This window comes from Balearica regulorum, chromosome 4, assembly GCF_011004875.1.
Source record: "Balearica regulorum gibbericeps isolate bBalReg1 chromosome 4, bBalReg1.pri, whole genome shotgun sequence".
NCBI lineage: Eukaryota > Metazoa > Chordata > Aves > Gruiformes > Gruidae > Balearica > Balearica regulorum.
Window position 1 is genome coordinate 34,670,240 of NC_046187.1, and position 27,939 is coordinate 34,698,178.

Genomic DNA, 27,939 nt, shown 5'->3' on the forward strand with positions numbered 1-27,939 from the left:
AAGTGTAGTTTGTAGTATGACAATCCTTTGTTTTGAACATAATATTCAAGAAATTTGATTTTTCTAATTGTAATGACATTTCCAACTGATGTTTTGAATACTATGGTGGATCAATTCAGTCCTTTACCATGACACCTGCATTTTCAGGCATGTAGTTTGTCATCTAATGCTTCATCTGGCACAGGACTTGTTTGGGTCAGTCAAACATTTATACAGTAACAGGGCAACAATTTTGATTTTTGTGACTATCACATCAGCTAAAGGATTTGGTATTTTCTACATTGCTCAAGTAACTCATACATGTCAAGAAACAGCTATTTCACAATTCTAGCCTACCTCGATGCCTCGCTGTATTTCTTACAGATGCTCTTCTGTTACATTTTATACATTTCAGAAGAAAAGCATCTGACATTTTATGAGGAATGGCCCTAGCAGCAATGTAAAGTGCAAGTCTAAACCAGAAAGTTTTAGAGCCTCAGTTTTCCTTTCTGTAAGGCCCCTTTTCTTTTGCTAATGCGTCCACATTTTTTCCAATGTTTTTAAAATGTTACATGTATTTATGGCAGAATTTTCAAAGCCACCAAGAGGATTCGGATGCCAGACTGCAGTTCTTTTTAATGAGATCTGAACATCCAAATCCGTAGACAGACTGAATATACATTAGGCTTTGTATACGTGCTACCGAACAACTAGCAGAGTTAGCAGCTATGCAACACTCAAAAGTACATTCAATTTGATTGTGCAACACCTTAGTTATTCCAACCAGATCTTCTACAGGGAACTCAGCCATATACTGCCATAGTGAGTTCATTCTGTAGTGCCAGATACTAAGAGCAAGAAGCTGCGAAGCCATTTCACTTACAAAGTAAGCCAAATTCTAAATATAAAGCTCCCACCACCGTATATTCAATTACAAAGTTGCAACTGCCTCCTATTCCAATTAGCCTTTTTACAGGATTTTAGGGAATACCACCCTCCATTCTCAGCCAACCAGTGCCAGTTCCCTCCCTGCAAGGATTCCTCTGTGCCCATCACTCCCGGTGGGGAGGTTTTCAAGGAGCGATGTAGTCAGCACGCACTGGGAGGGAGGAGCTCTAATCCCAATGGCTACACATGCCTACGATGGCCAACTGGATTGCCAATTGGCCTTTGACTCCATGAGCTGTAGAAGTATGAAGCTACACGGTCACAATTGTCAGTCTGGTGCTAGCTGATGTTCTAGTAACGTTTCTTGTCAGGGCAGCGTTTTTTTGGCTTATAGGTCTCCCAAAGAGAAGAGTTAAACATAGTTCTTCTGGAAGCTACATGTCAGTTAAAGAAAAAAGTGACATACAGCAGGGAGAACTGATGGCAATCGAATATAAATGACAGTAGGAATCGGCAGTGCAACAGACTTAGCAACAAGGGTTCATTTTTATAGGAACTATTTTTATCTAAAACTGCTTTAGGAACAATTATGTCTTCAGCTGAAGATAAAATACAAACTAAATATGGACTTGTGTAGGCAACTAGTGTTTTTAGTATCATTTTAGAAAATAGATATATATATTTTTATAATCTGTAAATGATGGATTCCCTAAAAATATGAAGGTTTTTCCTCTTTGCACAGGAATCTGCTTGAATGTCAATTTAATGATTACTACTGGTAGATGGAATTTTGATATCCATTTGGTACTGATTTACACCAGTGTTTTCAAGGCTGCCAACAAGCAAATCCAGATGGCAGGCAGCCAAAATTCCAGAAAAGACAACTGTCTTTTATTTTATAGCTTATGCATTTTGAGCTTAATATGATTTTCCACTAACAAGTTCTGTACCTTCTCCAAAGTGCTAAAACTGGTGTGCAGAATTGCAAAGTAACACAGCCTTTTCGAGGCAAGCTAATATTAAACTCATGGTAAATTATAGAAGTTATACTGTTTACTTAGGGGAAAAAACAGTAAGGTTAAAAAGAACTACACATGATTTATTGCAGACACTTGTTTCAATGGTCACATTTTGAAGCTTGACTATATACAAACCGACAATATATCAGCTAAGTGTTGTTTCCTGTTTGATAGAGAGCGAGCAAATACGTAAGAGACAAAGAAAAGACTGCTGTAGCACTTGAGGAGCACAAAGTATGCATTGGTTATATCATGCACTTAAGTAGGATGCAAATCACATCTAATCTTTTCAGAAAGGCATTGAAAACAAGCTGCATTTGAAGGAGCAAAAAGGGCACAAACAGAAACATAGTTTTCTCACTTTTCAAGCAGAACTACAGGAAGTGGGCACACATCAGCATGGTGAGGTCCAAATCTTGTGCTATATGACAAAAAGCCACGACACACTGCACACATGATGCTGATCCCACAAGATCGCTCACTCTAACCACACTGTATGCTTTTCTTCCACCTGTTATGACCTGTACAATATATATCTCTATACACATCCAACTTGTAACAGATTCCCCGGCACCAATTAGACCCTTCCCTATAGCCCAGTTTTAATACACATGATGCAAGAGACTTTTAAATACACACTGACGAGAAACCAGAGTTACTCTAGATGTATTTTCTGTGTATTTTATTGATCTGATACAATATACAAGCATACACAGCAGTATAGGCATGTGTATGTGCCTGGATATACATACATACACAAAGTGCCACACGTATGATACATACAACAAACAAGGCCAGATTATCTGGTCTTGCAGAGATCTGCCCAGCACAGGACCCAGGACCAGGGTGAAGGCATACAAGCCCTTCAGAACTGTAACACTGTCCGTTCCTACAGCTGCCTGGGGACCAGGACAGCTTCTGTAACAGGACAGAAAAACAACAGGTATCTATTTTAGATCTAGTGATAGAGAAGATGGTTGCTTTTGTCTTACCACAGCACAAAAAGCCTGCTGGGGAGCCATGGCAGATGATGAAACTGCACCAAGTTCAGCAGGTTGTTGGGACCCAGAGACTGAGATGTGGGAAGCCTGGGCAAACACTAGAGAAAGAGTTCAATAGGAATCCTTGCTTTAATCTTTGTCCATACCCAATCCTGCCATACTTACACATCCCTCTAGTACCCTCCTCTAGTACCACCACAGAAGTGGTCAGAACCCAACAACATGCTAATAAAGTTTTTCCACAGTAAAGAATTACTACCATTGATTTATTATTGACATATTTTATCAGAAAAACATTAAAATTGGCCAAGTTGGTTATCAGGCACCTGGCTATGTGATTTACATAGGAAACCACAGTTGTTGGGAGCTGAAAGAGGAGATGCCTCATGGCCTTACAGTGTATTCTGGGAAGAACAAGGGGGACAACTACCAAGTTTACGGCTATTTTATATTTTAACTTTTTCAGCTCATGAAAACAGAAAGAATACTGGCGATATAGTTCTGACAGGCATATTTGGCTTGTTAAACAGTAACAAAATACATTTTAAGTCATATTTTTTACCATAAAATACTGACACAGTTAATAACCTAAACCTGAATTTCTTCCTCTGTTGCAAGTTCATGGCTTGGATCAATAAGACATGTTCCTATCATTTTCCCATCAGACATTACTGGAGAAGCAGTAGGGGTCTGCATGGTAAGTAAAGAGAGAGAAGGAGAAAAACTGGGGGTCATGGTTGGTGGAGGGTATCCAGGATTATGTATAAGTGGAGAACGAGGGCATTTTTTAAATGCTTGCCCTGATAGTATATTTGGCATTCGTGGTGGCACTGTCCTTATGCCAGGCTGAGCTACTGATGTTATCAAGGGAGGAGGGAAAACAAGAGATTTCTTTTCCTTAGGGAAGCTATGAATGTGTACATTTTCATCTTTCAGTTTTGCAATATCATTAAACACTGAGGCAAGTGGTTGAAATCTGGGTTCCCAGCTGAGCACATAATCCCAGTTATAACGACCTCTGAGATCTTCATCAGAGGTGCCAAGGGGTACAAGTGAATCATACCCAGAGTCCTGCCTATCTGACATTAAGACATATTCTCTTGTGAAGTCTGTCATTGTGTCTTTCTCTTTTATTCCAGTTTTCTTAAGTGTTTGAAATAACATTTTATGTGTGTAGGCTGTGTCACAGGCTTCTTCTCTGCCTTCCCTTTTAATGGCCTGCACATTCTCCAAGCTTTGCATGGTAGCCATGACATCTGTTTCTCCAGACTGACAGGAGAGCTGATCAGACTCTCTTGGGACCCCTGAATCCGGCACACGTGAGCCGCGCTCGCTCAGCGCTGAGCCAGCGCTCTTTCTGCAAGGATGCTCATTGATCCTTTTGATTTCCTCGTCCTCTGCAGTTTCTCCTTCAGCAGAACTGTGGCCACTGGAGTCTGAATGCCTGCAGAGGACACCATCATCCTTCCCCTCTCTGATTCCTGCCAGGCTCAGCCATTCTGCTATGGCACCCATGGGAAGCATACTGCTCTCAGTACTTTGGATTTTCGGGCAGTCCTTATCTTCGCTGGCTGAATTCCCATCAGTAGCTGAGGAGGATACTGCTACTTTTTTCACACAAGAGTTCATTAGATCTTTCCGCTTATGTCTCAGAATAAGGGCAATAAGACTGACTACAAGCACTAGGAACACCATCAAAGAGACTGAAACACTAATGGTCAGGCTGTATGCTGACACTATGGGATAACTCTCAGGAGAATTGGAAACATTAACTAAAACGGTGCATACTGTGAACTTTGACTCAATTTTGGGGCTATGAGCTCTTACCAACAATTCCAGGGTGTCATCATTCCTTTTGCTGCCATTTTTCTTTCTGTGAACAGTCTGAGTCAAATAAATGTTACCACTGGTTTGATTCACAGAAAAGAATGGAGAAGTTTTTAGCAGGGAATAATGAACAACTCCGTCCAGTCCACCATCGCTGTCTGATGCTGTCACTCTGCCAAGCAACTGGCCTGCTTCATTCTTCTCAGGGAGATTAAAGAAATACTGATCTTGTGTAAACACTGGGTCAAATTCATCTCTCCCCTCAATATCTACCTGAACTGTAACCATAGCCAGTGAGTCACCTTTGTCTTTTGCTTGGATTATGAGACAGTATCTATTCTGACTTTCATAGTCAAACATTTGTTTTGTATGAATATCTCCTGTCAAAGGATCAATGAAGAACATGTCATGGTCTCTAGGAGCTTCACGATGAGCCAAACACGAAGACTGGATGGAGTAGGTAAGGTGTCCATAGGAGCCTTTATCAAAATCCAGTGCATTAACAGCACACACAAAAGAAAAGGTAGGCAGATTTTCACTGACAATGCAGCTCAGGCTGGGAAACAGAAACAGTGGGGCGTAATCGTTATCATCGAGGATGCTAACAAGAACAACATAAAAAGCCACGTTTTTTACATCAGCTCCTCCATCTGTGGCTTGGATGACCAAAGTGAATTTCATGGTATCCTCATAATCCAGCATTTTCATCAAATCCACTGATCCTGTTTTCCCATCCAAGCGAAAATGTCCCCTGTCGTTTCCAGAGATGATAGCATAAGTGATCTCTGCATTAGTGCCTGCATCGCAGTCATTTGCTGAAACTTCAGTGACATGACTACCTACAGGGATGCTTTCTTTAACATGAATATGGTACTCCGGGCTGCTAAATACTGGAGGATTATCATTAACATCCAGCACAGTTATTAGCACAGTAGCAGTTGAATTCAAGGAGGGTGTTCCACGATCAGAGGCAAGGAGGACCAAACGGTGAGAGGAAGCTGTTTCTCTGTCGAGAGCATTGCTCAAAACAAGCCTGCCAACAAGTTTGTAAGACGTTTCTGACTCCACGACACTTGTTTCCACGGAGAATAAATTCTCAGCATTGCCATCAATAATAGAGTATTCAACATACGTGTTTTCATGTGTCCAATCATAGTCAATGGCTGAAAACGTGAGGACACTTTCTCCGACTGATGCATCCTCGCTCACGCTGACATTGTACAGAACCCTTGTAAATTGAGGGGCATAGTTATTTATATCTTCTACATGCACCTCTATGGAGGTAACTGCACTCAGAGTGGGACTGCCACCATCTGTGGCTTCTATCAGGAGTTGAATAATTTCCAGCTGTGTCACTGGTCCCGTAGTGAACACTGAACCTGAAAATAAAACAGAATTAACACAAGCCCACACTTCACACTCACTAAGGCAAGTAAATGTGATTCCAAAAGCTGAATCTAACCTGTCATATTTGAAAATGACTCAACTGTAATGGCTGCACACCCCAAAGTAACTTTCTTGCATCCAGAGAGTAGTGGGTCAACAGCTCAATGTCTGGATGGAGATCAGTGAAAAGTGGTGTCCCTCAGGGGTCCATATCAGGACCAGTACTGTTTAGTATCTTCATCAATGACATAGTGGAATCGAAGTGCATTCTCAGCAAGTTTGCAGACGACATCAAGCTGTGTGGTGCGGTACACACGCCTGAGGGATGGGATGCCATCCATAGGGACCTGGACAAGCTCGAGAAGTGGGCCCATGTGAACCTCATGAGGTTCAACAAGGCCAAGTGCAACGTCCTGCACATGGGTTGGGGCAACTTCCAGTATCAATACAGGCTGGGAGATGCAGGGACTGAGAGCAGCCCTGCCAAGAGGAACTTGGGGGTACTGGTAGATGAAAAACCAGACATGAGCTGACAATGTGCACTCACAGCCCAGAAAGTCACCCGCATCCTGGGCTGCATCAAAAGAAGCATGACCAACAAGTCAAGGGAGGTGATTCTGCCCCTCTACTCTGCTCTGGTGAGACCCCAACCCAGAGTACTGTTTCCAGCTCTGGAGTCCTCAGGACAGGAAAGATATGAACCTGTTGGAGTAGGTCCAGAGGAGGGCCAAAAATGATCAGAAGGATGGAGCACCTCTCCTATGAGGACAGGCTGAGAGGGTTGTTCAGCCTGGAGAAGAGAGGGCTCTGGGAAGACCTTACTGTGCCCTTTCAATACTTAAAGGGGGCTTATAAGAAAGATGGGGACAGACTTTTTAGTAAGGCCTGCTGCAGTATGAAAAGGGGTAATGGTTTTAAACTAAAAGAGGGTAGATTCAGACTAGATAAAAGGAAGAAATTTTTTACAATGAAGGTGGTGAAACACTGGAACAGGTTGTCCAGAGAGGTGTCAGATGCCCCATTCTTGGAAACATTCCTGGTCAGGTTGGACAGGGATCTCAGCAACCTGATCTAGTTGAAGATGTCCCTGCTCATTGCAGGGGGGTTGGAACAGATGAGCTTTGAAGGTCCCTTCAAAACCAAACTATTCTATGATTCTAAGAAATCATACCTAATGCTGTGAAGCCAAGGCCTATGCACAATGATGCAATATCAAATGCACATACTGCATTTAGACCAGCAAAAATTTCTTTCCTAGTAACAGGTTGAACATGCAAACTGCATGAAATAAAAGACAAAACAAAGCTAAGGAAATACAGGCTCCTTATTAGAGATGGCTATGCTGTGTGAGTTCATTACTGAAGGTCATTAGTTCTCCTGTTTGCTTGAAATCCAGTAACAGCATTATGGGCTTGTTTGTTATTTAGATAGGTTTGCCAATAAGTTATGTAAATGTGTTTCATTCAAAGTGCTTATCTAAACACGGAGGTTGGACTAGATGATCTTGAAAGGTCACTTCCAACCCAAACCGTTCAATGACTATGTTCATAAGCCATCTACTTCTACTTCACTCTTCACAGTGTGTAGCTAAGCACCACAGAGACAATGCTGTGACAATTCTCTGATTGCAGTTGTGAACAGCCATTAGCTGAACATAAAGACACGTTGGTGAATACAGAGTAACAAATGGGTAAAGGAGAAAACAGTTTTAACTGGGTGAGACCTTTGTATATTCAGTGTTTGTAGTCACCATGACCCAACAAACATCGCATTCAAGAATTCACCTCATGTAAACACCTAGGAACGACACATAAGCAATAAGAACTTGCTCACTGAACAATAGTTGCACATCATTTTGGCAGTATCTAGTATTCTCTGAAGTTGATACTCCCAAAAATCTCATGTACACATGCATACAAAGAGAGACACACACAGTTTTCCACTTTCCAGTGCTACGACATTAGGCCAGAAAATTCAAATCAGTAAATCTCTTAACTGTTGAAGCAAATTATGTACTTTGGAGAGAGTGTTCTCAATTTAGAAAACTTTTAAATTCTATTTAGGATTATATGATAACAAACTCTCTGAAAAAGCAATCTTAAAAACACATTGCTCGAGCTGTAGAGAAGCTCCATTATGATAGGTTCAACTTGTATTGAAAAATAATAAGTATGAACTTAAATTGGTGAAATGTTACCAATCAGTGCAAAACATCCAGCCACTGGCACCTATAGGATGTTGTGACAAGCTGCCTCATGTATGGTTCAGGGACAAACAGAACTCCAGTCTTTGTGCAATCAGTTCTTCATCCATAATAGCAGATTTAGCCAAAACATATGGTGGACTTTGGCCACCAAAGATTTCCAGAACTTGAGTGATCCCTGGCAACAGGTGAGGAAGTGCAATAGGACTCTTCAATTTACACTGAAAAAGCTGAAGTAATAAACCATGCTTGCAGACTCACCATTCTTGTGATCAATGGAAAATCCCTCAGAGGAAGGGAGGATTTTGTAGGAAATCATTCCATTATGCTCTGAATCCCTGTCCACAGCAGAGACTGTCAGAACAGTGACATCCATAGAAATGAGCTCTGGCAAGCTCACCTGACATATAAAGCAAAATTACAATTTTGATAGAGCTTAATAAAAGATTTCGAACATAAAAAAAAGCATTTTCCTTCATTTGATCTTATTAGAAAAAAACCCCATATATAGTTCCTAGCTTTGGAAGAAGTTTCACCTACCTGTTTTCTTCTGGGACAAAACTATAAAGAATTGAGATATTGAAAATGATGCATACAATACAGCCAAAATTTATAGTAAACTTTAGTAAAATCCATCCAGTTCATTATGACAATGAGTTCAGAGAATCACTGAATCTCTTTTTTCAATAGTATGCTAATGGAAGTAATACCTAAAATGGACTACAACTAAAATTGGCTTTTCTCCCTGCTTTCAGAAACACCTTGATTTTCGTACATGGAATACAGTCTGCAGTCCCCATCTGGAGTATATGATTGACCATTAAAAAACCCACACATGTACCCTGAAAATACCAGCACCAGAGCACTTAATCATCGCTGGATTATTCCTAGAATTTAGTTTTTCAAAACACCCCCTTTTTTCTTCATATAGTCTAGGAAACCAAGAAAGTCCTTTCCCTTCTTAAGAGCTTCCATTATTTGAAGTCCAGGTACAGTACTTTTGTAACTGAAGTTTCCTTCCACTTTATAAATAGAATTCCAAATGAACAGTATGATACAGCAGCTACCTTTGTCAGAACTTCAAGTATTTAAATCATTTTAACAGAGTGATTCTATATATATAATAGTCATATATGTATATATATGAAACTACATATGAAAAGTATAAATATGAAAACACTTGAAAGGACAATAAAAGGGTAAAAATTACAGGATGATGAATAGGGAATTATACATATCATTGACCAAAAAGAAGCAGTGTATCTTACCAAGCAACACATCAAAACATCAAGATTGTGGAGAGAGAAGCTCAGCTGTTTATGTTAGCATAGTCAATATAGCTACACTGTTTTGCATCAGTTAATATCCCTGCCTGTAGTGTCTGCTCCAATCTACAAAAAAAAAAAAATATCCTAGCACTCACACAAGCAAGTACTTGCCTAAACTATTCTCCAAACTCAGACACATAAGAGGGTGGAGGAAAACTTAAGGCAAGGTCTAAAAAACACTTGAGCATTAATAGTGCATTTTTTTCCCCCAGAATGTACACTTACGAGCTTAAGTAGGCAATTTACACAAATCCTGACAACTCAGGCACCTGAAAGTTTCACAGGTGCCTACAAGTCTGTCCACTTGTCTACAAATGACTAAATTGCTGCGCCTGCACACACTCAGAGGTTGAAATTTCTTTACTAAGCCAAATGTTTAGACTTATTTCTTGACTAAATCTGTCTGAGATTTATAAATGAAGTATTATTAAATCCAAGTCTTCTGTGGTGCCTCATATTTTTGGCTCTTAGCACATCTACCACACACAAAAATCTCCAAGTCAAGCAAACAGCTCAGTTCACAGCATCACAGAATGGCTGAGGCTGGCGGGAACCTCCAGAGGTCATCTTGTCCAACCCTTGCTCAGAGCAGGGTCACCAAGAGCAGGGTGCCCATGACTATGTATAGTTGAGTGTTGAATCTCCAGGGATGGAGACTTCACAACCTCTCTGTGCCAGTACTCAGTCACCACAGAGTTTAAAAAAAATAAGTTATTCCTGATACTTAAACAGAATTTCCTGTATTTCAATTTGTGCTCACTGCCTCTTGTCGTGTCACTGAACACCACAGAGAAGAGTCTTGCTCTGTCTTCTTTACTCGCCACACATTGGTAAGATCCTCCCTGAGCCTTCTCTTTTCCAAGCTGAATGATCCATGCTTTCATTTGGACAATGCCCTTAACAACACGCTTTATCTTTTGGTCAGCCCTGAATTGGTCAGGCAGTTGGACTAGATGATCATTGTAGGCCCCTTGCAACTGAAATAGTCTATTCTATTCTATTTTATATATGCTCCAATTGCTTTAATCATCTTAGTGGCCCATAGTTGTCCATAGTCACTAAACCAGCTTTGTTTTCAAACATTGTTGGACAACTTGACTTCTATAACAGTCTAGCAGTTCAAATGCCTGTCCAGAAGTCCTAACGCTGAGCTCTTTACCCTCCTCAGTCTAGTAGGGGATGTTAGGGAGATCAAAACTCATATCCCTCAATCCCTAGATGAGTGCCATTGCTGTAAGGCAGGGTTACACATTACCAACTATATGTGCATAACCTACCACAGGGGCGTTTGCTACACCTCTCTGGAGCCATGTAACTGAAAATAAATAAATTCATGCCATAGTAACCAGGCCAGAATAAATGTACCAACTTGTTCACCATTCTCTCAGAAGAAGGAAGTTCTGAACAGTGGACCTGGCTCCCCAAACTGGATTATATCCACTAACTCCGGTGATGAATGCATGGTGTATGGAGTACAGCTAGCATTCACACCACTTTCCTCCTGAAGTCAGAAACCACAAACATGAAAACCAAACAATTCCCTCAGCCCTTTTAGCAGAATTCCTATGAAGGGTCTGGGGTTTTCCAGAAGAGCTCTGCTCTGTTTCTGCTCAGTAATAGTTTGCAGACATCTTCCTTCTCAGTGCTCAAATGCATTTTTAAGACAAATATAAAACAAGAACTCCTACTATTTATCATACATGGAAAGACATCACGTTTGTTGTCCATTTGCCACGTTCCCACCTGATATGAATCCTGAGTAAACACTGGTGGGTTATCATTGACATCCAAAACAAGGATAGTGAGTTCTGCTTCTATTTGATGTACAGAATCCGAAACTGTGATTCTCAGCTTATACACAGCAGTTTCTTCAAAATCTAATGGTTCCACCACTGTGACTACACCAGTGTGTTGATCGATGGCAAATTTCATTCCAGGACTATTATCATAAATAAAACCAAACTGTAGTGCTGGCCTGGAGTCCGCATCACTTGCTGACACATGAGTCACTATAAAACCAGGCAGGGCATCTGAAAGATATAAGAATAAGTCTCAGCTAAAAGATGATGCTACAATTTCTGAAGATTGTGCCAATTTTGTAATATCAAATATTAGATATATGTGATCTTTCTGTATTAACTTTTGTTGTATTTTGATTTTCTGTTTTAGAATAAGTGCAGTAGCCAGAAATGCTATGGTAATAGTAGTGGATTTCTTCAAATGCATCTGCTTTATCCCAACTTTAATTTGGGTTTTCTTAGGCTTTCCCAGATCCAGTGTAGCCATAACTGCTTCTTCACCAGCAACAGGAATTTCCATGGTTTTCCACAAGCATTTAGGTGACATGAATTTATTGAACCGTGTCACAAACTTTCACAAAAATATTTGAAACATCAGTGTCCCCTGGTCTGTGTAGAAATGCCAAATGCAATTCTGAAGTTTTTCCAGAGGAGAAGGCCACTAGAGAAAAACGAGACCTTCAACCAGAACTACGTGGCACAAAAATCTCAAGAGCTCAAGGTATAGTCCTATGAGATTCAGAAAGAGATACAGACAGCTTTTGTCATGTGCCAAATTGACAGTACCAGGGATTGTAAACTGAACCTATCAGTGATCATCTAACAAAGTCTGGAGCTAACAGAAACAAAACCATTTCCCATTTGCATGCCTGGGGCACTAAGCTGCAAAAATGCTGTGCGATGTCCTAATGCAAGTGTTCTTAAATGGAATACAAAAACCTAAATAAGTAGGCAGTAGTTTATGGCTGCTGTGCATCCATGACTGCGGTACTTGTCATTACCAGTGGGAGCTAAATTTAGGAAAGGCTAAAAAATACCACTAAAAATACAGGCTTGATATCTTTTGTTAACAAGAGTGCTGAAATTTCAGCACCTAAACCTTTATAAATTTTCTGCTGTGTATCTTAATGCATCACAGTATTTGAAAATGCTGGGCTTAAGACTCAAGGTGTGCAAATGCTGAGCTAATGTCACATAGCATACCAGATGTATGCTGGGATGAGAACTGATGAGGTCATGGGTTCTCCTCTTCATGATCATCCACTGGATTAAGGTACAGAGCATTTTAAAGCTTCATTCAAATTTATTGAAATTATTTCTTTCATCACAATGAAGTTCAAAATGTCTTATTTCTAGCAACGTTAGTTTTAACACCAAGTATTTTTATTGGAGAAAAGCAGAAATTGAAGACATCTGAAGAATACTACACTGGAGTCCAAAATGAACAGATTACAGATGTATTTCTGTAGAGTTTGTTTTCCTCTTTCTGAATTGTCTATGGTTTTATTCCAAACTATTCTTAAACACAATGTCTAAATATTAAGAACAATGCCTCTGAGAACAAAAGCAGATCACAATTTACTTTGATATTTCAGTATTAATACAATCTTTTATCCTTTTTACTACAGTTGCTTGGTTACACAAATCACCAAAAACACTATCGTTGTCTGACAAATCCCATTCTTAAAACTTAGCTCTACTACCACACTCACTTTCTGGGACCTCCACTTCACCTAGTGGTTGGATAACTGGAGCATTGTCATTAACATCTAACACTTGTATCCTCACAATGCTTGTAGCAGAAAGTCTGGGGTTTCCTTTATCAGCAGCTTGTACAACCAACCTACAATTAAAGAAAGCAGTGATTATCACTATTGATCAGAAATCACCAAATTATCCACCAGTGTTATAAGCAGGGGGAAAATTACAAAGTAAAAGATTAGCCCTTTATGCTCCTCATTGCAACTCTTAAATTCCATCTTTCTGTAAGGTTGACTGACTGGAGGTTTTTGGGGGTCTTTTTTGTGTGTCTTGCAGGAAAAATGTCCAGGAGATTCTAGGTAAACATAATAAAAATCATATAAAGAAAAGGAAGTATTCATCTGTATTAATTTCACCCAATTTCATACCAAGTGTAGGTAGTTAAACAAGCTAGCAATACTCTTTCACATAAGGCATGTTTCTTCAGTTGGTAATTCAGAGCTGGAATTACAACTTAAGTACTAAATTGCCCTTTGGAGTAACCTGACTCTCCTCATTGTTTACAAAGGGACAACAGGAACGTGAAAATTGGGTAATATGAAAACATCCAAAGTGATACTCAGCCAAAATGTCTGCACAGATATAGAATAGCCCCTCTATTATATTATAAATTGAAGTGATAAAGCGAAAAATCTGAATACATGCACTGTTTGACAGTGGCAAAGTTCCCATTGATTTTAGTGGGACTAAAGTTCAAATCTCACTGTCAGGGTAAGAGAGTTTGCCTGTACGCTTCCATTTTATACCTGCATAAGGATGGGTAGTAGATTCTGTTAACAAACTTTTTATTTCCATAAACAATGTAGTAAAGAAAATGGTAAGTAACGACCTGATAAACATGGATAAAAGCATGTTTACTCTTTGTGGAAACTAGCTTCCGAACCATAAAGAGCAAATGTTTATTGTAAGCAAAGATTATTTGGAAGACTTCACCACTCCCCCGTATCAAAAATTATCCAGAAGGGAATTCAAAAATAAATCTAACTCAACAGGTATTCTACAAAGAGGAACAGACAAAAAAAAGTGAAAACATCAAGCTATGCGAAAGGATATACAAGTCAGAGCCTGGCATCTCAATTAAATGTTTTGTGTACTAACAACTGCACGTGGCATTGTATTTTCTGGGTCTCCCTGCAGATCTTCTCAATGCTTTATTTCTCCCTCTTTCTTCTAAGTTGCAGTTTCTCTTCAAAGTGGCAAATAGATATTACTTCCTAAATGTTCACAGGACAATATGGAATACCAAGGCTGTGGATTGCAGCACTTCCATTCCTGAACCACACCAGCTCTGCTCTGGGTGTCCTTGTGGTTTCTGATGCCGACAGAGCACATAACTTGAATTGCAGGCTAGTATTCAATCGGTGACCATGTATAATTCTATATAGAAAGTGTATTTTTTCTAGAATGAATATTGATAAAGTATACATATGGAAATATTTTACTAAAAATAATCACTTTCTAAGGTTTCAGGAAAAAACTCTCATAAAAACATCTCAGCCAAGGCATTAAAATTAAGGTTCTGTCAACACTTTCATTTTAACTCCTATTATAAGGACTTAGAACTTCTGGGGAAGAAAATGTGCAATTTAGATAAAATAAACAACTTCTTGCAAATTTGAAAGAACCAATGGTAACATTTTGAAATTAACAAGAAAACAGTTTTGAAAGGTTATTTTGCTATTCACTTTTCCCCTAACAATGTACAGATTAAGAACGTATTAATAAAGAGAAGGAATATGAAGCTTCACATTCCTTGAACAAAACATCAGTTTAAAAGGCTAGAATTCCAACATAAATACTGAAATAAATCAGGCTCCCAGTTAAATACAGATATGAGAATTAGTATGCTTACATGTTTGTTCAATGCTTCATCAACAGTAAACATCCTTCCTTTGAAGGATTTATTCCAGGCATTCTTTTAAAGTACTAGTTACAAATAAAATGTATTACACTATTTAAATAACTAAAAATCAGTACTGATATTTTTGATTCAGTGAAAAACGGAAATATAAACTCCAAATGAAGTGTTCTGTATATTAAGTTAAAACAAAGTATTTCCTTTAGGACGCTATTATCAAATAACACTGATATTAAAAAAAAATAAAATCATATTCTGTTGATCTTTTTGATGTGGTTTTCTAAAAGTTATTCTGATTGGATGTTTAAAACTTTGAGGCTCCAGAGGATAGGAAAACTTGCAAATACTTTAACTGATGCCACAACCATATGGAAAAAAGAAGGTAATTTCTACTGATACATACACAGAAATCTACTTTTTGTAGAGATTGCAGTACATAAAAAGTGTGTATTAATGAATCCACATACTCATATTTTCTCTCAAGGCATGATTTATTTGCTTTCTAATTCAAATTATGGCATGACCTGTAAAGAAAAATTGTCATGTCCACTTGATCATATTTACTCACAGTTTTTTGGAAAACAGGAAAAAACTAATACTTAGTACAAAACAGCTTATAGATGGAAACAGCTTACAGAAACATCTTTATTAGATTATGGAAAAGAAATTTGAACTATAATTAAAGAACAGAATGTGTCCCTATTTCTTGAATTTGGTTTGAGTGCTTTCTCTGTGTCTTTACATATTTATACAAAATTATTCCAGAGAGGGAGTGGCTGCACAGCTCTTAATAAACCAAAATCCAGGAACTGTCACCATTCCTACAGTCAATCATCACACTCACTTACATCAGTAAGTGTTGCCATTGATTAAAAAAGACTATATTTCTTCTCCTAAATTTGAGGAGTATGCAAGAATCCATGGTACTAAATGGGTAGCTTTAGTGCTGTTCTCAATGCCATCTGGCTTGCACCCAGGCTCTCTGAGTAACGGATATCAACAGAAAACTATAAAATACATAACACAAGCAATCTCAAGTTAAAGTGAACAAAAAGAAGAATGCATTTCTGTAAGAACCGTGCATACAAACCTGTAAGATGAAGTATTTTCATGATCTAGGACTGTATTAGTTGCTAGAATCCCTCGTGCTGAATCAATTAGAAAAGCTGCATTTTCATTACCAGATAAAATTGAGTATTCAGTTTCTCCATTCAGCCCACTGTCAAGGTCATTTGCAAATACCTGTTTGGGAGCAAAACTGAAGCTTAATTCAAAACGGAAGAATGTGATTTCAGAAAGAAAAACCTTATACTACAGTCATCTATTTCTGGTTCCTTGCCTTTCAACTGCACAGATTTCAGCAAATAATCATACTGGTCCCCCACATGAGTGTCATGTGAGGTCACAAAATCTGCTCATGAATTGCAATAGGATGCACATGAATTCTTTCCCTGAGTAATGTGAAATTCAGGTACATAAAGCACTAGGGCTGAATGTAATAATTTTACACTGCTTACTTTACTATAAGGTTGCTGTTAGAATGCTGTCTCTCTTTAGTGCATAAAAATGCACTTTTTCAGGGGTCCGGTGAAGTATTACTGCTATACAAACAGACAAAGGATAAAGTACTTAAATTATTAGGTTTGCAGAGCTTTCATGGAATAGTTCATTAATTCCTTTTTAAAATACAAACCAAAAAATGTAAAAAGGGCAGAAACAAGCTATAAAACCAACAGAATAAATAACATTCAAGAGCAGTGAACAGGTTTCTCAAAGACTCCTCTGGCTCTTTGAAGACTCGTCTTTGTATTTTGCTGGTTGCTGAACAAGCATGATAATGAGTACAGGATCCAAACCATAGCAGAGGCAACCAGTCAGACTGAATAAAGGAAACATAATAGAATGTATTCTGTCATAAAATTTTGACTACACATCTGGGTTGACTGCCTTTTGATTTCTCTCCATTCCTGGACATATGTTTCTCTAAATACAATGTCCATCAGTTTCTAATCACTTTGCCCTGGAGGCATTTGTAGCTTTCCATTTATTTATTCTCTAGAGGAGGAATATCTTTAGTACCTAACATGACCCTCACTGTGACCTGACTTGCAATGCAAGAACATGTACTGAGGAAATTATGCGTTCTTGTAGTCAAACTGATGTCTTCTTTTGCTCTAACATGGCCAGCTGGAAACACTTTCAGAGAATGGATCCATTCAGAGGAAGAAGTGTTTGCACATTTAAATTGAGACAAGCTGCTCTTTAGGCATCAGATTTTAAATCGAATGCTTGGGTTTGATTCTACTAGTCTGATGAGTTTAAAGTATTCTTTTTATTGCTATAGCCCTTTCAGTAGATGCGTTAATGCAAGAGCCAGCCTATATTGTAACCAGAACCACAGCTTTGAATGGTATTTTTCAACTACTTGAAGAAACAGAAAATTAAAAAAACAATAATTTTAAGTCCAGTTGAACAACTATAAAGAAGATATTCTCTTTCAACTTAACAAACCTGAAAGATCTGAAATGTGGTCCAGAAAAAAAATCATTTAATATTTTAGATATTCAAGCAAAACAGTAGCAACACCAAGAACCCTGCTATCAGTTTTTAAGAGACTGTGGTTCAGAACAGACCTAGCAGGATTATAGTCACAAACGGATCAACCGAACTTCTTTTCAACTACAGCACTGGGCTTGGGAAGATATATTTCCACTTACCTGTAAGATGTCTGTTTTAGGACTTTGGCCTTCCCATACTGATGCTTTGTAATAGCTTTGCTCAAATTTAGGTACATTGTCATTCATATCTTGTATCGAAACTGTCACTCCACACAATGCTGAATTCAAGCTATTTTCAGCCAAAACTGAAAGATGTATTTTCTTCTTAACTTCATAATCAAGAAACTTTGGCTCTTTTACTGTAATTATACCTGGTTTATTAAAATAAAATAATAAAATTAATAAATATTGAAATAATAAAATAAAAAATAAAATAAAATAAAAAAATAATAAATATTGAAATGTGACATATGCATTCAGGAAAAAACACGCCAAATGTAGTTATAAAGACCCTAACATACATGGTCTCCTTCACTGAACACATGACAGAATTCCAGCAAGATCTCCACCGTGTCCTTCATCTACCTAACATCACCCCCCACCATGCTAGTTACTACACAAATCTTGGACAGCTAAGTTTTCACTGATCAACCACCACAGTGGTAATTTCCTAAAACAAAGCCAATTTACTTGCAGAGGGATAGAGAGGAAGAAAGTAGCTGTGTGACATGTGCTCCTTGACACGTGACAGTGAGCCAGCTGTGTCTGAAGAGATTCTTGGCCCTCATCTGACAGTGGCTACATCTAGCCCTTCATCTATATTCAAATTGGGCAATAGCTGTATCAATTTCTGTATCTGACAGACATACAGGTAAAATACTGACTCCTCCTGATGCAGTGAGCCCCCCTCCCCTGGAACTGTTATTCTATCAAAAATAATGAGTGAAAATTCTCTACAAGAACTAAACATGTCCACATTAAACCTGAAATGTCCTTGGAAACCCGTGGTCATATACTCAAAATTCTTCATTACATCTAAACATCAAACATAGTTAATTTGTATGTTAATTTCATTAGAATTTAAATTCAGTTTTGCATGGATTTTTCAGTAATGATGCCATGAATATCTATATCCCAAGCCTGTGATAGCAGAAGAACCCATTTACTGTTGCTCTCCAAGCTAGTGCTTTTTAGTTTTTATTTTCTAAGATAAGCAGCAATGATTGGCTATTGTTTATGGATCTGTTCAGTGTTCAAGAATTATGTCTTGAACAAAGATTTCAAAGCTGGCAGGTGGTCTCTCTTCAGCACAACACTTAAAAACTATCGCATTCTTAATACAGAAAAAACAAAATAGACAGTGGCAGAAGGAATACACTTCAAGATGACAGAGAGTAACTGAAAGACTCTAGTGCAGAGTAGAGCAAATAATCAAGTCTGAGGTACGTTGCCTAGGTGGAAGGAGTGAAAGAACAAGAGCTGTTCATTCTAGAGAAGAGCACACGAAGAAGAAACAGGGTAACAATATTCAAATATGTAAAGAAGAAGTTTTTTGCCTTTGTCTTATATCTGTTGTTACTAGCTTAAGAAGTAATAAGTTTAAATTATTTCAACAAACATTTAGATAAATATGAAAACTTTCCAACTGCCAAGACTTGTACAGACTATTGAGAGGGTTTGCAGAATCGCTATCACTAGAGGTTTTTAAGAATACAACAGACAAACTTCTGTCAGATTTCTGCACAATTGATTCCTTTTCTGTGTCAGAGGACAGACTAATTCATGTCTTTGGGTCATTTCCTACTGTACTTTATATGATTCTACAATATAATAAATGCTCCTAGAATGGGAGAAAGTCTTCTCCAAAGTGGGGTTAATTAACACCAGTGCTTGAAAAGACAAGTAGAGCAGAGCTTTGGCTGTTTAGAATACCTGAGATAGAAAGGGCACCAATATAGCTCAAAACAGTTCTACAATGGGTAGAGAGACACTGGTGTCAAAATTAATGCTGAGGTAAGAACTGCTCTTAAATAGTCCTGAAAGAACTATTAATATTTCCTAAGAAACAGAAGAGAAGAAACAGGAGAAAACACAATGGCTCAAATATCTCAAAAGAAGACTTGTGACATCCACTGCTATAGAAATTCCACTATTGTTTGTGAAGAAAGTGCTTATGACACTTTTAGAAACATCATGTAACCATTTTCAGCCTGGCTTGATTAAAAAAACCAAAACAACAAAAAAACCCAGGAAAATCAGATTATTTTTTTTCTTCTTTTTTGTTTTTTTGGAGGTGATATTGGAGAAGATTCACTTCCTTGGGGATAAACTTGTCTTGATATTCTTTAAGATTAATCTTTCTAGCTTTATTTCAGTGAAATAAGGACTTGGAAATCAAGTGTATGCACTTTAAGTGCCCCTCATCTAAACAAAACAAAATAATTTTAACTGCCCATCAGCATCGAACATGATAGCTTTACAGGAGTATACCACCTGATGCCTGGAGACATCAGAATAACCAGGGATTAAAGCCTCCAGGAACTCAGGGAGAAAGCCATTTGTTAAGAGTACAAACTATTTACACTATTTCTGAGGAAAACTGCTTACAGTGACTATGCCATGCCAGAAAGACTACAGCTATGCAGAAGGCAAACTCTTTTGTTGCACATGTTTAGAAGTTGAGAAGCAACCATTGTAGCTATGCTCTCTCTCTTACATGCCTTAGAAGAGAGCACATAAATGCACACGGGGAACACACCACTCTCTTGACATCCGAAGTTCCTGACTGAAAGGCAGATGAAATCAGACTTGCTGCAGAATGCAGATACAATTGCCAAAAAACCAAACAAACTTGACTTTCAGACTTGTCAAGCTTAGCCTGAAACAAGGGCATCAATATAGCTTAAAACAGTTCTACAATGGGTAGAGAGACACTGGTGTCAAAATTAATGCTGAGGTAAGAACTGCTCTTAAAAAGTCCTGAAAGGCTGCACTTCAATTAATATTAATAAAATCAACAAGGGTCTAATGCTTCCTACAGTAGGAGTGTTTTGAAGGATTTTGTTTATTGAGTTTTTAGGCAACTTTATGATGAGAAACAAGACGGAGTCTCAGCTTGGATCACAAAGCAGTAGTTTATCAACTCCCAACACCTGGTGATCAATAGTTAATCAGAGCTGAGTCTTTTAAACAGGTATACTGGAGTTCAATTTCTTTCCACATCAAGTTTACAATAGTGCAGGTCTCTCCTCATCCCTGGTTTTACTAATGATTTATTAATTGTAACAGGAGAATAATACTCTATCTATCCCTTGTTCTTACGGTAGAAACTTGCTGTATTTTAGAGACCACACTCTTTAAGCTACACATAGACACTTGAAAAAAAGTTATAGAAATGTACCTGTAGCAGGGTGTATGGAGAATATGCTTTCCTTGTTGCTGAAGATGCTGTATTTTATGTTTTCTCCTGTAAATTTGCGTTCATAAGCTTCTACAGTTAGAAGTGATGTACCTATGGAAGCAATAAGACATTTTCATCACGTCCATTTTAGAAGGTTTTATTCTGATTTTACATAAATGTGATTAATAGCAGATGCACAGCCAGCCACCTATGTACTAGGCTAGGTACTTATTAATGAATTAAAATAGTAGACAATAAAAACAATTGCTCCATGACTAATTGCATTACAACTCCTTAGGCAAGGCACCGTCTATCCCTCCTTGCCCAGTAAATTACTCATCTTATCACAACTTCATCACCTGTCTAAATAAAATGATGAGCTTTAACCCTTCCTAATTGTAAACTCCCACGTACCACCGGAATTACCTCTTACCTGAAGTCATATGTATTCTTTCTATTCAGGTTATGCTGTCTTTGGTCATTTACATCTCATCTTTTCATCAACTCTTTTAAGGAAAATAGTCCTTTTTTTGTGCATCATAGGAAAGCATGTTACTCCTGAATCATCATAAAGAGTTTATTTTTCCTTCATTTATCTCAATTTAATTTGGATTTTTGAACAGTATTTTTAATGAAATATTTTTAAAAATTTTAATTAGCCATCTTTTAACAGAGATGAAACTGCACGCATAGCTATATGCCAATTCAAGCAGAATTCAAATTCCATGAAAAGTTCAATAATTTAATATAGCATACAAGAGTCACAAAATAAAAATTCTGTTTGAAATAGGATTAGAGTAAAAATGTGGAACTGAATACATTATCCTGCTCAGAATCATAACATGTAACAAAAAAGTAGCAAGTTTGAAAAGCATTATCAAGATTTTCAAATAATTGTTCTTTTCAAGTGAGTTATGAAATTGTTTAGCATATATGGCAATTGATTTTAATGGATTTTAACTATTTAATTCCATGCAACTAGTTTTAACTAGTTGATTCCATGCAACTGTGATGGAGTGAGGTTACTGTGCAACCTGAACTCTTCCAAACAGCATTACAGACAACTAGGTATTTTATTACATTACCAAGGGCATGCTGTTCACACTCAGTGTCCTGGATGTTAGAGGAAAGGACTTTATCTTTAATGTAAAAATGAGAGGAAACACGCTCCTACAACTATCTGCTACCTTTTTTAATTTTAGCATTGTTACTTATTGATTTTTAAAACAGGGAAATTATGTTTTAAGTGCTTTGTTATTTGCTCCTAAAATCTGACTGTCAAAAGCAAAGCATGCCAATTTTGACAGATGTAATTTTCTGTACTAGTTAACATCTTTACGGGATATTTACTAGAAAAGTTCTAGAAGTAAGATCCAACAGTCCAACAGGTAAAGACTGATATGAACACTGCACTGTTGGTTGTTTTAGGACCTAAAATAGGGGGTTGTAGGTTGAATTTTATTGCTGAGCAACTTTGATTTACTGCAAAAGCCTGCAAGGGCAATCATTCATAGCATCCTCAGAGCAGAGTTAAACATAAGAAAAAAATTCAAGGTCCGAAGAATGTCACTATTTATCTTCTAATGCTGTCAGCAGTCTTTTTTGTTTGTTTGCTTGTGTGTTTAAGAAGAAAAACTACCAGAAATAAAGGAAGCAGGAGCATTTCTACATGAATCCCTATTTTTCAGGGGTTAGGTTAATAAATTGTTGCTCTGGGTCCTCACATCCTAATCCTTTAAGTTTCATATTCTTCATGTAGCTAACATTGTTTACAACTTCTTTTTGGCAGAGAAAAATTTCCTGTTTCTGTTAAGTTTCACAGAAAATGACTCATTCAAACAGCAAATTTTTACAGTTCATTGTCAAAAAAATATGCCCAAACTCTGAGGTCTATTGTGACACAAACAGGCCCTATACAGGTAAATAGTGCAAGACAGTACCCATCTGTTGGAGCTTGCAATTTCAAGTATATGTCATTCAAATACTGCTTCAAGCAGAGGTCAAAACATGTAACACTTAACCTGGAGAAAATGAAGAGGAAGGTAGCTTTCTGGCTGCAAAGCACACTGAAATGGCATGACGATGATGAAATCGGCACTAAAGGCAGTGCAAGGAAGAAGGGAGATCAGGATCATAGCAGAAAGCAGTCAGATTGGTTTGAAATGCTATGCAATCAACTGCTGAATTAGTTAAGAATACTAAAGGAAGTGAAGAGTGATTTTAAATGTTTACATTTAGGGGTTTTTTTTCGGTTCAATGACAGACAACCTGATTGCATTTGAAAGTATCTCAAACTGCTTTAAATAGCCTACACACCAACCTTTATATTATGCCTGCTGACTTGAAACTGAAGCATGGCAGCGTGGACAGTATTTGCCTACCTGACCAAATAGGTTCAAAAACATTTGCTGTACTCTGCGTTAGTTCATAACATACTCCAGAACTAAGCTACCATATCACTATATCATTGTTTTTTTTCTCCCTTCAGTACTCATTATAGTAGTCTCTTTTCCCCTCCTTTGTCATTAACCCCAGTTCATCCTTGCCATTATTTCTTGAGACCTCTTAATTGCTCATGAAAGAAAAAGCTAACTGAGCACAAAGAGTAAGAGATGCCTTTAGAGAATAAGAGGCTATGTATTTTCTATCTATTAGGAAAAAAAAAAAATACAAGAGTCAACAAGTTTTACTGGTGAATCTGTCTCCAAGGAAGTGCTATGCAAACAACCCTTCAAGTGAAAGCCTGGTGAATAGTAAAGGTTTCTTACCCTCTGGAGACCTCAGTGACTTGATTATTTATTGACTGGCTTCTAAGTGCCTGTTGTAATGCAGTTTATAATATCTAAAGACATTAAATATTTAATATTAAACAAAAAGTAGAACAGGATTTTCTGAAGGTCATTAAACTTGGAGGTCAAACACTTAAAGAAAATCTGACCACAAGGACCAATTCCTGAGGCATTCACCCAATTCACGAGTTTAGACTAAATTAAAACTAAGGACCCTTGGCTTTGGCTTTCGTTATTTATACTATTCAGATTTTTTTATTCTTTTAAAAATAAACTTAGAGTTTTCCCACTCTATTAGTTAAGGTAGAATAAAATTAGGAGGAAAAGCCACATTTATTAATACCAGTTCTACAAATAATCAGTACGTAATGTAAATCTCCCCTGGACTGAATACACTGGTACCATTCATACTTGTAGAGGTCCCAGGATCACATATATCCTGTAAGTAACTTCTATGAGAGTTTTAATTATAATCATGCTTTTTCCCCCACTGAAATGTAAAATATTTGATATTTACTTATGCTTATATAAATAAGAAAATGCTACAAACAGAGCCAAAACAGTATTAGTATTTGGTAAAATCCATCATTCTCTTAAAAGAATTTGATCTTCTTAGCAAATAGACTTTCATTAAATATACAAACTAAAATTTTGGGATGAAACCCTCCTGTTTACTCTGAAGCTTTGCTAAATTTCCTTTAATCAAAACAACTTAAATTGAATCTTATTTATATTTTCTATAGATTGAATGGGAGAACAATCTGACTATGGCATTCTGCTACCTCAGGTCCTTGGGGCATTTCCATGATTTCAGGCTGGATTGTCTAGCCTGACCCATGAATGTATCTACATTTAGGATCAGATTAGCTTCTCTATTCCCATAAAGCTCTCAATTATGTTTTCTTTCTTTAAATCAATACATGTTTCCTAACAAAACCTATCTTCCCTCTTATTTTTTTCTTAACTAGAAAGAAATTTTAATGCAGGATTAATGCAGGTTAATCTCATCTCTCTCGAGAAGAGTGAAACCCCAGGGCCTTGACCTTACCATGGGGAAAGTTCTCATGATACTTTCTGAAAATACAAGCCTGCTGCAGCAAGGGAGAGACAAAAATTGAGCCCAGGGCTCACCTCTGGAAACACCCTGGTCTCCGCGCTTTCCGGACACCTAGGATCAAGGCCCCCGTAAACTGACTCTCAATGGGTAGATCAATGAAAAGACAGAAAATGAGAGATTAACACACACTGCTGTGACTTCCAAACTGTATCTTCTGAAAGCAGCAATTCCCAAAGGGCAGACTCTCCCGCGCAAAGTAACAGATGATTAATTACTGTACAGTGCTGATGCTAGTAAAACAAGGTTTGGAGGCCTTGAGGTATCTGTGACTCACATTCATAAAAATTTCATTTTTAAGGTGTCTAAAACTACTTGTAAATCCTGGTCAAATTGATCAAACAAAAAGCATTTTTTAAATTTCAGGACAAATGTGTTTAGGGATTTTTTTGTGTATGTTTGTAATAGAAGCAATAAATGAAGCACTGGTTTAAAAAAATAAAATTAAAGAACTTTAAAGAACTTCAAAGAACTTCTTATCCCATAGGTTTTGTACTCAGACTGGTCTCTATGGAGTGAAAGGGAAATGCTACTCTGCCTGAGGAGGCCTGAATCTACACCTGTCATATTTCAGAAGCGTGTTTTAACCACCAGGCCACTGAACGCTCCACTTTTTCCTGTTGGAAGCCTTCTACTTTTTCCAAAATCCCACGGTTTTTGACAGACAGCAAGAGAGTTAGAAGGATGCTCTAACTTGGTGGCTTGATCACTCATCACAACTCTAAAAATAGCCTGAACCCAAAACATTTCATCTATGGTTAAAAAAGTAATTTAATTAAAAAAAAAGTCACCTTATTGCCTATTTTCAATCTGTTAATTGAAACATCAGTAACAACCACAGCATTATCTTTATCTTAAAATACACTGCTGAAAATTTGGCTTGTAGTCCCAAACAGGCATAGAGGAAGGAATGGGTGAGTAATCACAGCAGTAATTACTGCAACAGCCATCTTCACCCTTAGCTCTCTATTCTGTTTGCAATTATCTGAGAGTATTGATTGCTTTTCCAAAATTAACACATTTCTTTTTACCAATTCCTAATCAAATATATAGGCTGTTACTTAAGATCTAAGAATTTACTAGTCTCACGATACCCTTAGGATACAAAGGAATATTGCTTTCATTTTACTGAGGGAAATTTGAACTATAAAGAGGATAAATTACTTGTTCAAGGTGAACCTCATGAGGCAGTGTTTGAATCAAGAATATAGTGCAGGTCAGATCTCTAAATATGTCTAGTCAATTGTACAGCAGGATTTGCGGGCAGACAAATGTTCAAGACACTCCTCTCTGCCCCTCATTAGGATAAACCCATCCCCTGAAGCAGGGAAAGGTACTTACCATATCTTATTGGCAGGAGGCATAACTACAAATGTTCTCTGAATGATAAAAAGTAGAGCAGTAATTCTTATCATTATACTAAAAAAAAATAAGTAAATCTGTAAGTACTGTGTGATTTAGGTCTATCGATAGCATTCAATAGCACAGGCTCTGCGTAGAGGTGCACTGTAGAAGCCTGTCCGAGTGACCATGTACCACAGCCTCCAAACTTCTCACCCCTTCACCCCTCCCTACACACATTCTCCTTCTTGTGGAAAGTCCAAAACTTCAGTAAGGTTTTAGAGGATCTCTGAAAGCTATTACAGTTCATAAGGGTTTTGCAAAATCAAGAAATGTTGTGTTGCAACTAGTACACACCACTCATCTCATCTGAGCTTGTGTGTGTTGACAAGTGAAGAGATGGATAAATGCTGTTCACCCATCATTAAAGTCATTTTGACTGGGAAGCTCAAGGCTTCCCAGGCTGAGGGATGGAAACACGCCACCTTTGACACAGGAGCTTTCTGTTTAGTGTGAGGAACACTGTTGTACATGGGCAGCAAGCTCCAGAGCCAGACGATGCCTCCAACTAACAAAGCATGCTTCTTTTTCACTCTGGTGCCCTGGAAAAGGGCAGATGGATATTTCCTTCATCCAAATTAACTCTTCTCTGCTGCTGCACAGGAAAAAAGTTTCCCTATACTATTCATTACAATTACCATTCCAAAAGGAGGGGAGATTGGCAACCACAAGAACACAAATGCCCACCTGCTGCACTGTTCTCAGGCACGCTTGCTTCATACAGGCTGTTGCTGAACAAAATCTCCTCTTCTTGTTCCTCTGTAAAGATAATGACCATAGCTGTGGCTGTTCGAGGTGAGATACCTTGATCTGAAGCTCTCACTAGCAGCTGGGTACCGAAGTCCTTGGAAGCCAAGGGCTCCTGAAGAATGACGTCACCTGTCTTTGTGTCGATCTGAAATACAGTTTCTGCTACCATCAAACTAAAAACAACAGCTCCATTTGGCCCTAGATCCACGTCCTCTGCTCTCACAGTGGCTACTGTCTCATTCACAGCAGTTTGAGCAGGCACAAAGGCCCTGATAGGATTCTGCAAAAAAACAGGATCATTGTCATTGACATCATCAATGTGCACCACAACCCTGACAGTGCTGCTTCTTGGCAAATGGGCGCTAGAGTCACTTGCCACAGCCCTAAACGTATATTGGGATTTGGTCTCCCGGTCCAGTGCCTTTGTAGTAATTATAGACCCTGTTACACTGTCAACAGCAAATGCTCCAAAGGTGTCGTCAATGAGGGAGTACGTAACTTCGCCATTCAGGCCATCATCTTCATCAGAAGCAAAGAGGTCCAGGATGGCTGAGCCTTCCCCCAGGTCTTCTCTCACGGAGATTTGATACTGAGTCTTTGCAAACAATGGGCTGTGGTCATTTTCATCCAAGACCGTTAAGTAGAGTTGGGCAGTGGAGCTTTTGGAGGGGCTGCCTAGGTCACGACATTCAATTACAAGAGTGAAATTGCTGACGTCTTCTCTGTCTAAGCTACGAGTGACCAGCAGTTTTCCTGAAGTGTTATTTAGTGTGAAGTACTCTCCAACATTTCCACCTTTCAAACACATAAAAAATAAAATAATCACAATCGCATTTGAAAAAAGAATCCCTTGTGAATATCGCTATGTTAATTGCAAT

General features: G+C 38.1%; 1 protein-coding gene across 1 annotated transcript in view; it reads right to left on the reverse strand.

The window, feature by feature from the left end:
* Positions 1-2,562: 2,562 nt before the first annotated feature.
* DCHS2 (dachsous cadherin-related 2) overlaps positions 2,563-27,939 on the reverse strand; it is a 125,249-nt gene continuing 99,872 nt past the window's right edge. Inside the window, exons 13-20 of the mRNA XM_075750684.1 lie at positions 26,999-27,856; positions 21,008-21,118; positions 17,767-17,978; positions 16,140-16,291; positions 13,143-13,273; positions 11,375-11,661; positions 8,565-8,703; positions 2,563-6,093 (exon numbers count right to left, since the gene is read on the reverse strand). Of these exons, the coding sequence (XP_075606799.1) occupies positions 3,476-6,093; positions 8,565-8,703; positions 11,375-11,661; positions 13,143-13,273; positions 16,140-16,291; positions 17,767-17,978; positions 21,008-21,118; positions 26,999-27,856 (4,508 nt within the window). The 3' untranslated portion in view covers positions 2,563-3,475. The remainder of the gene's footprint in view (positions 6,094-8,564; positions 8,704-11,374; positions 11,662-13,142; positions 13,274-16,139; positions 16,292-17,766; positions 17,979-21,007; positions 21,119-26,998; positions 27,857-27,939) is intronic.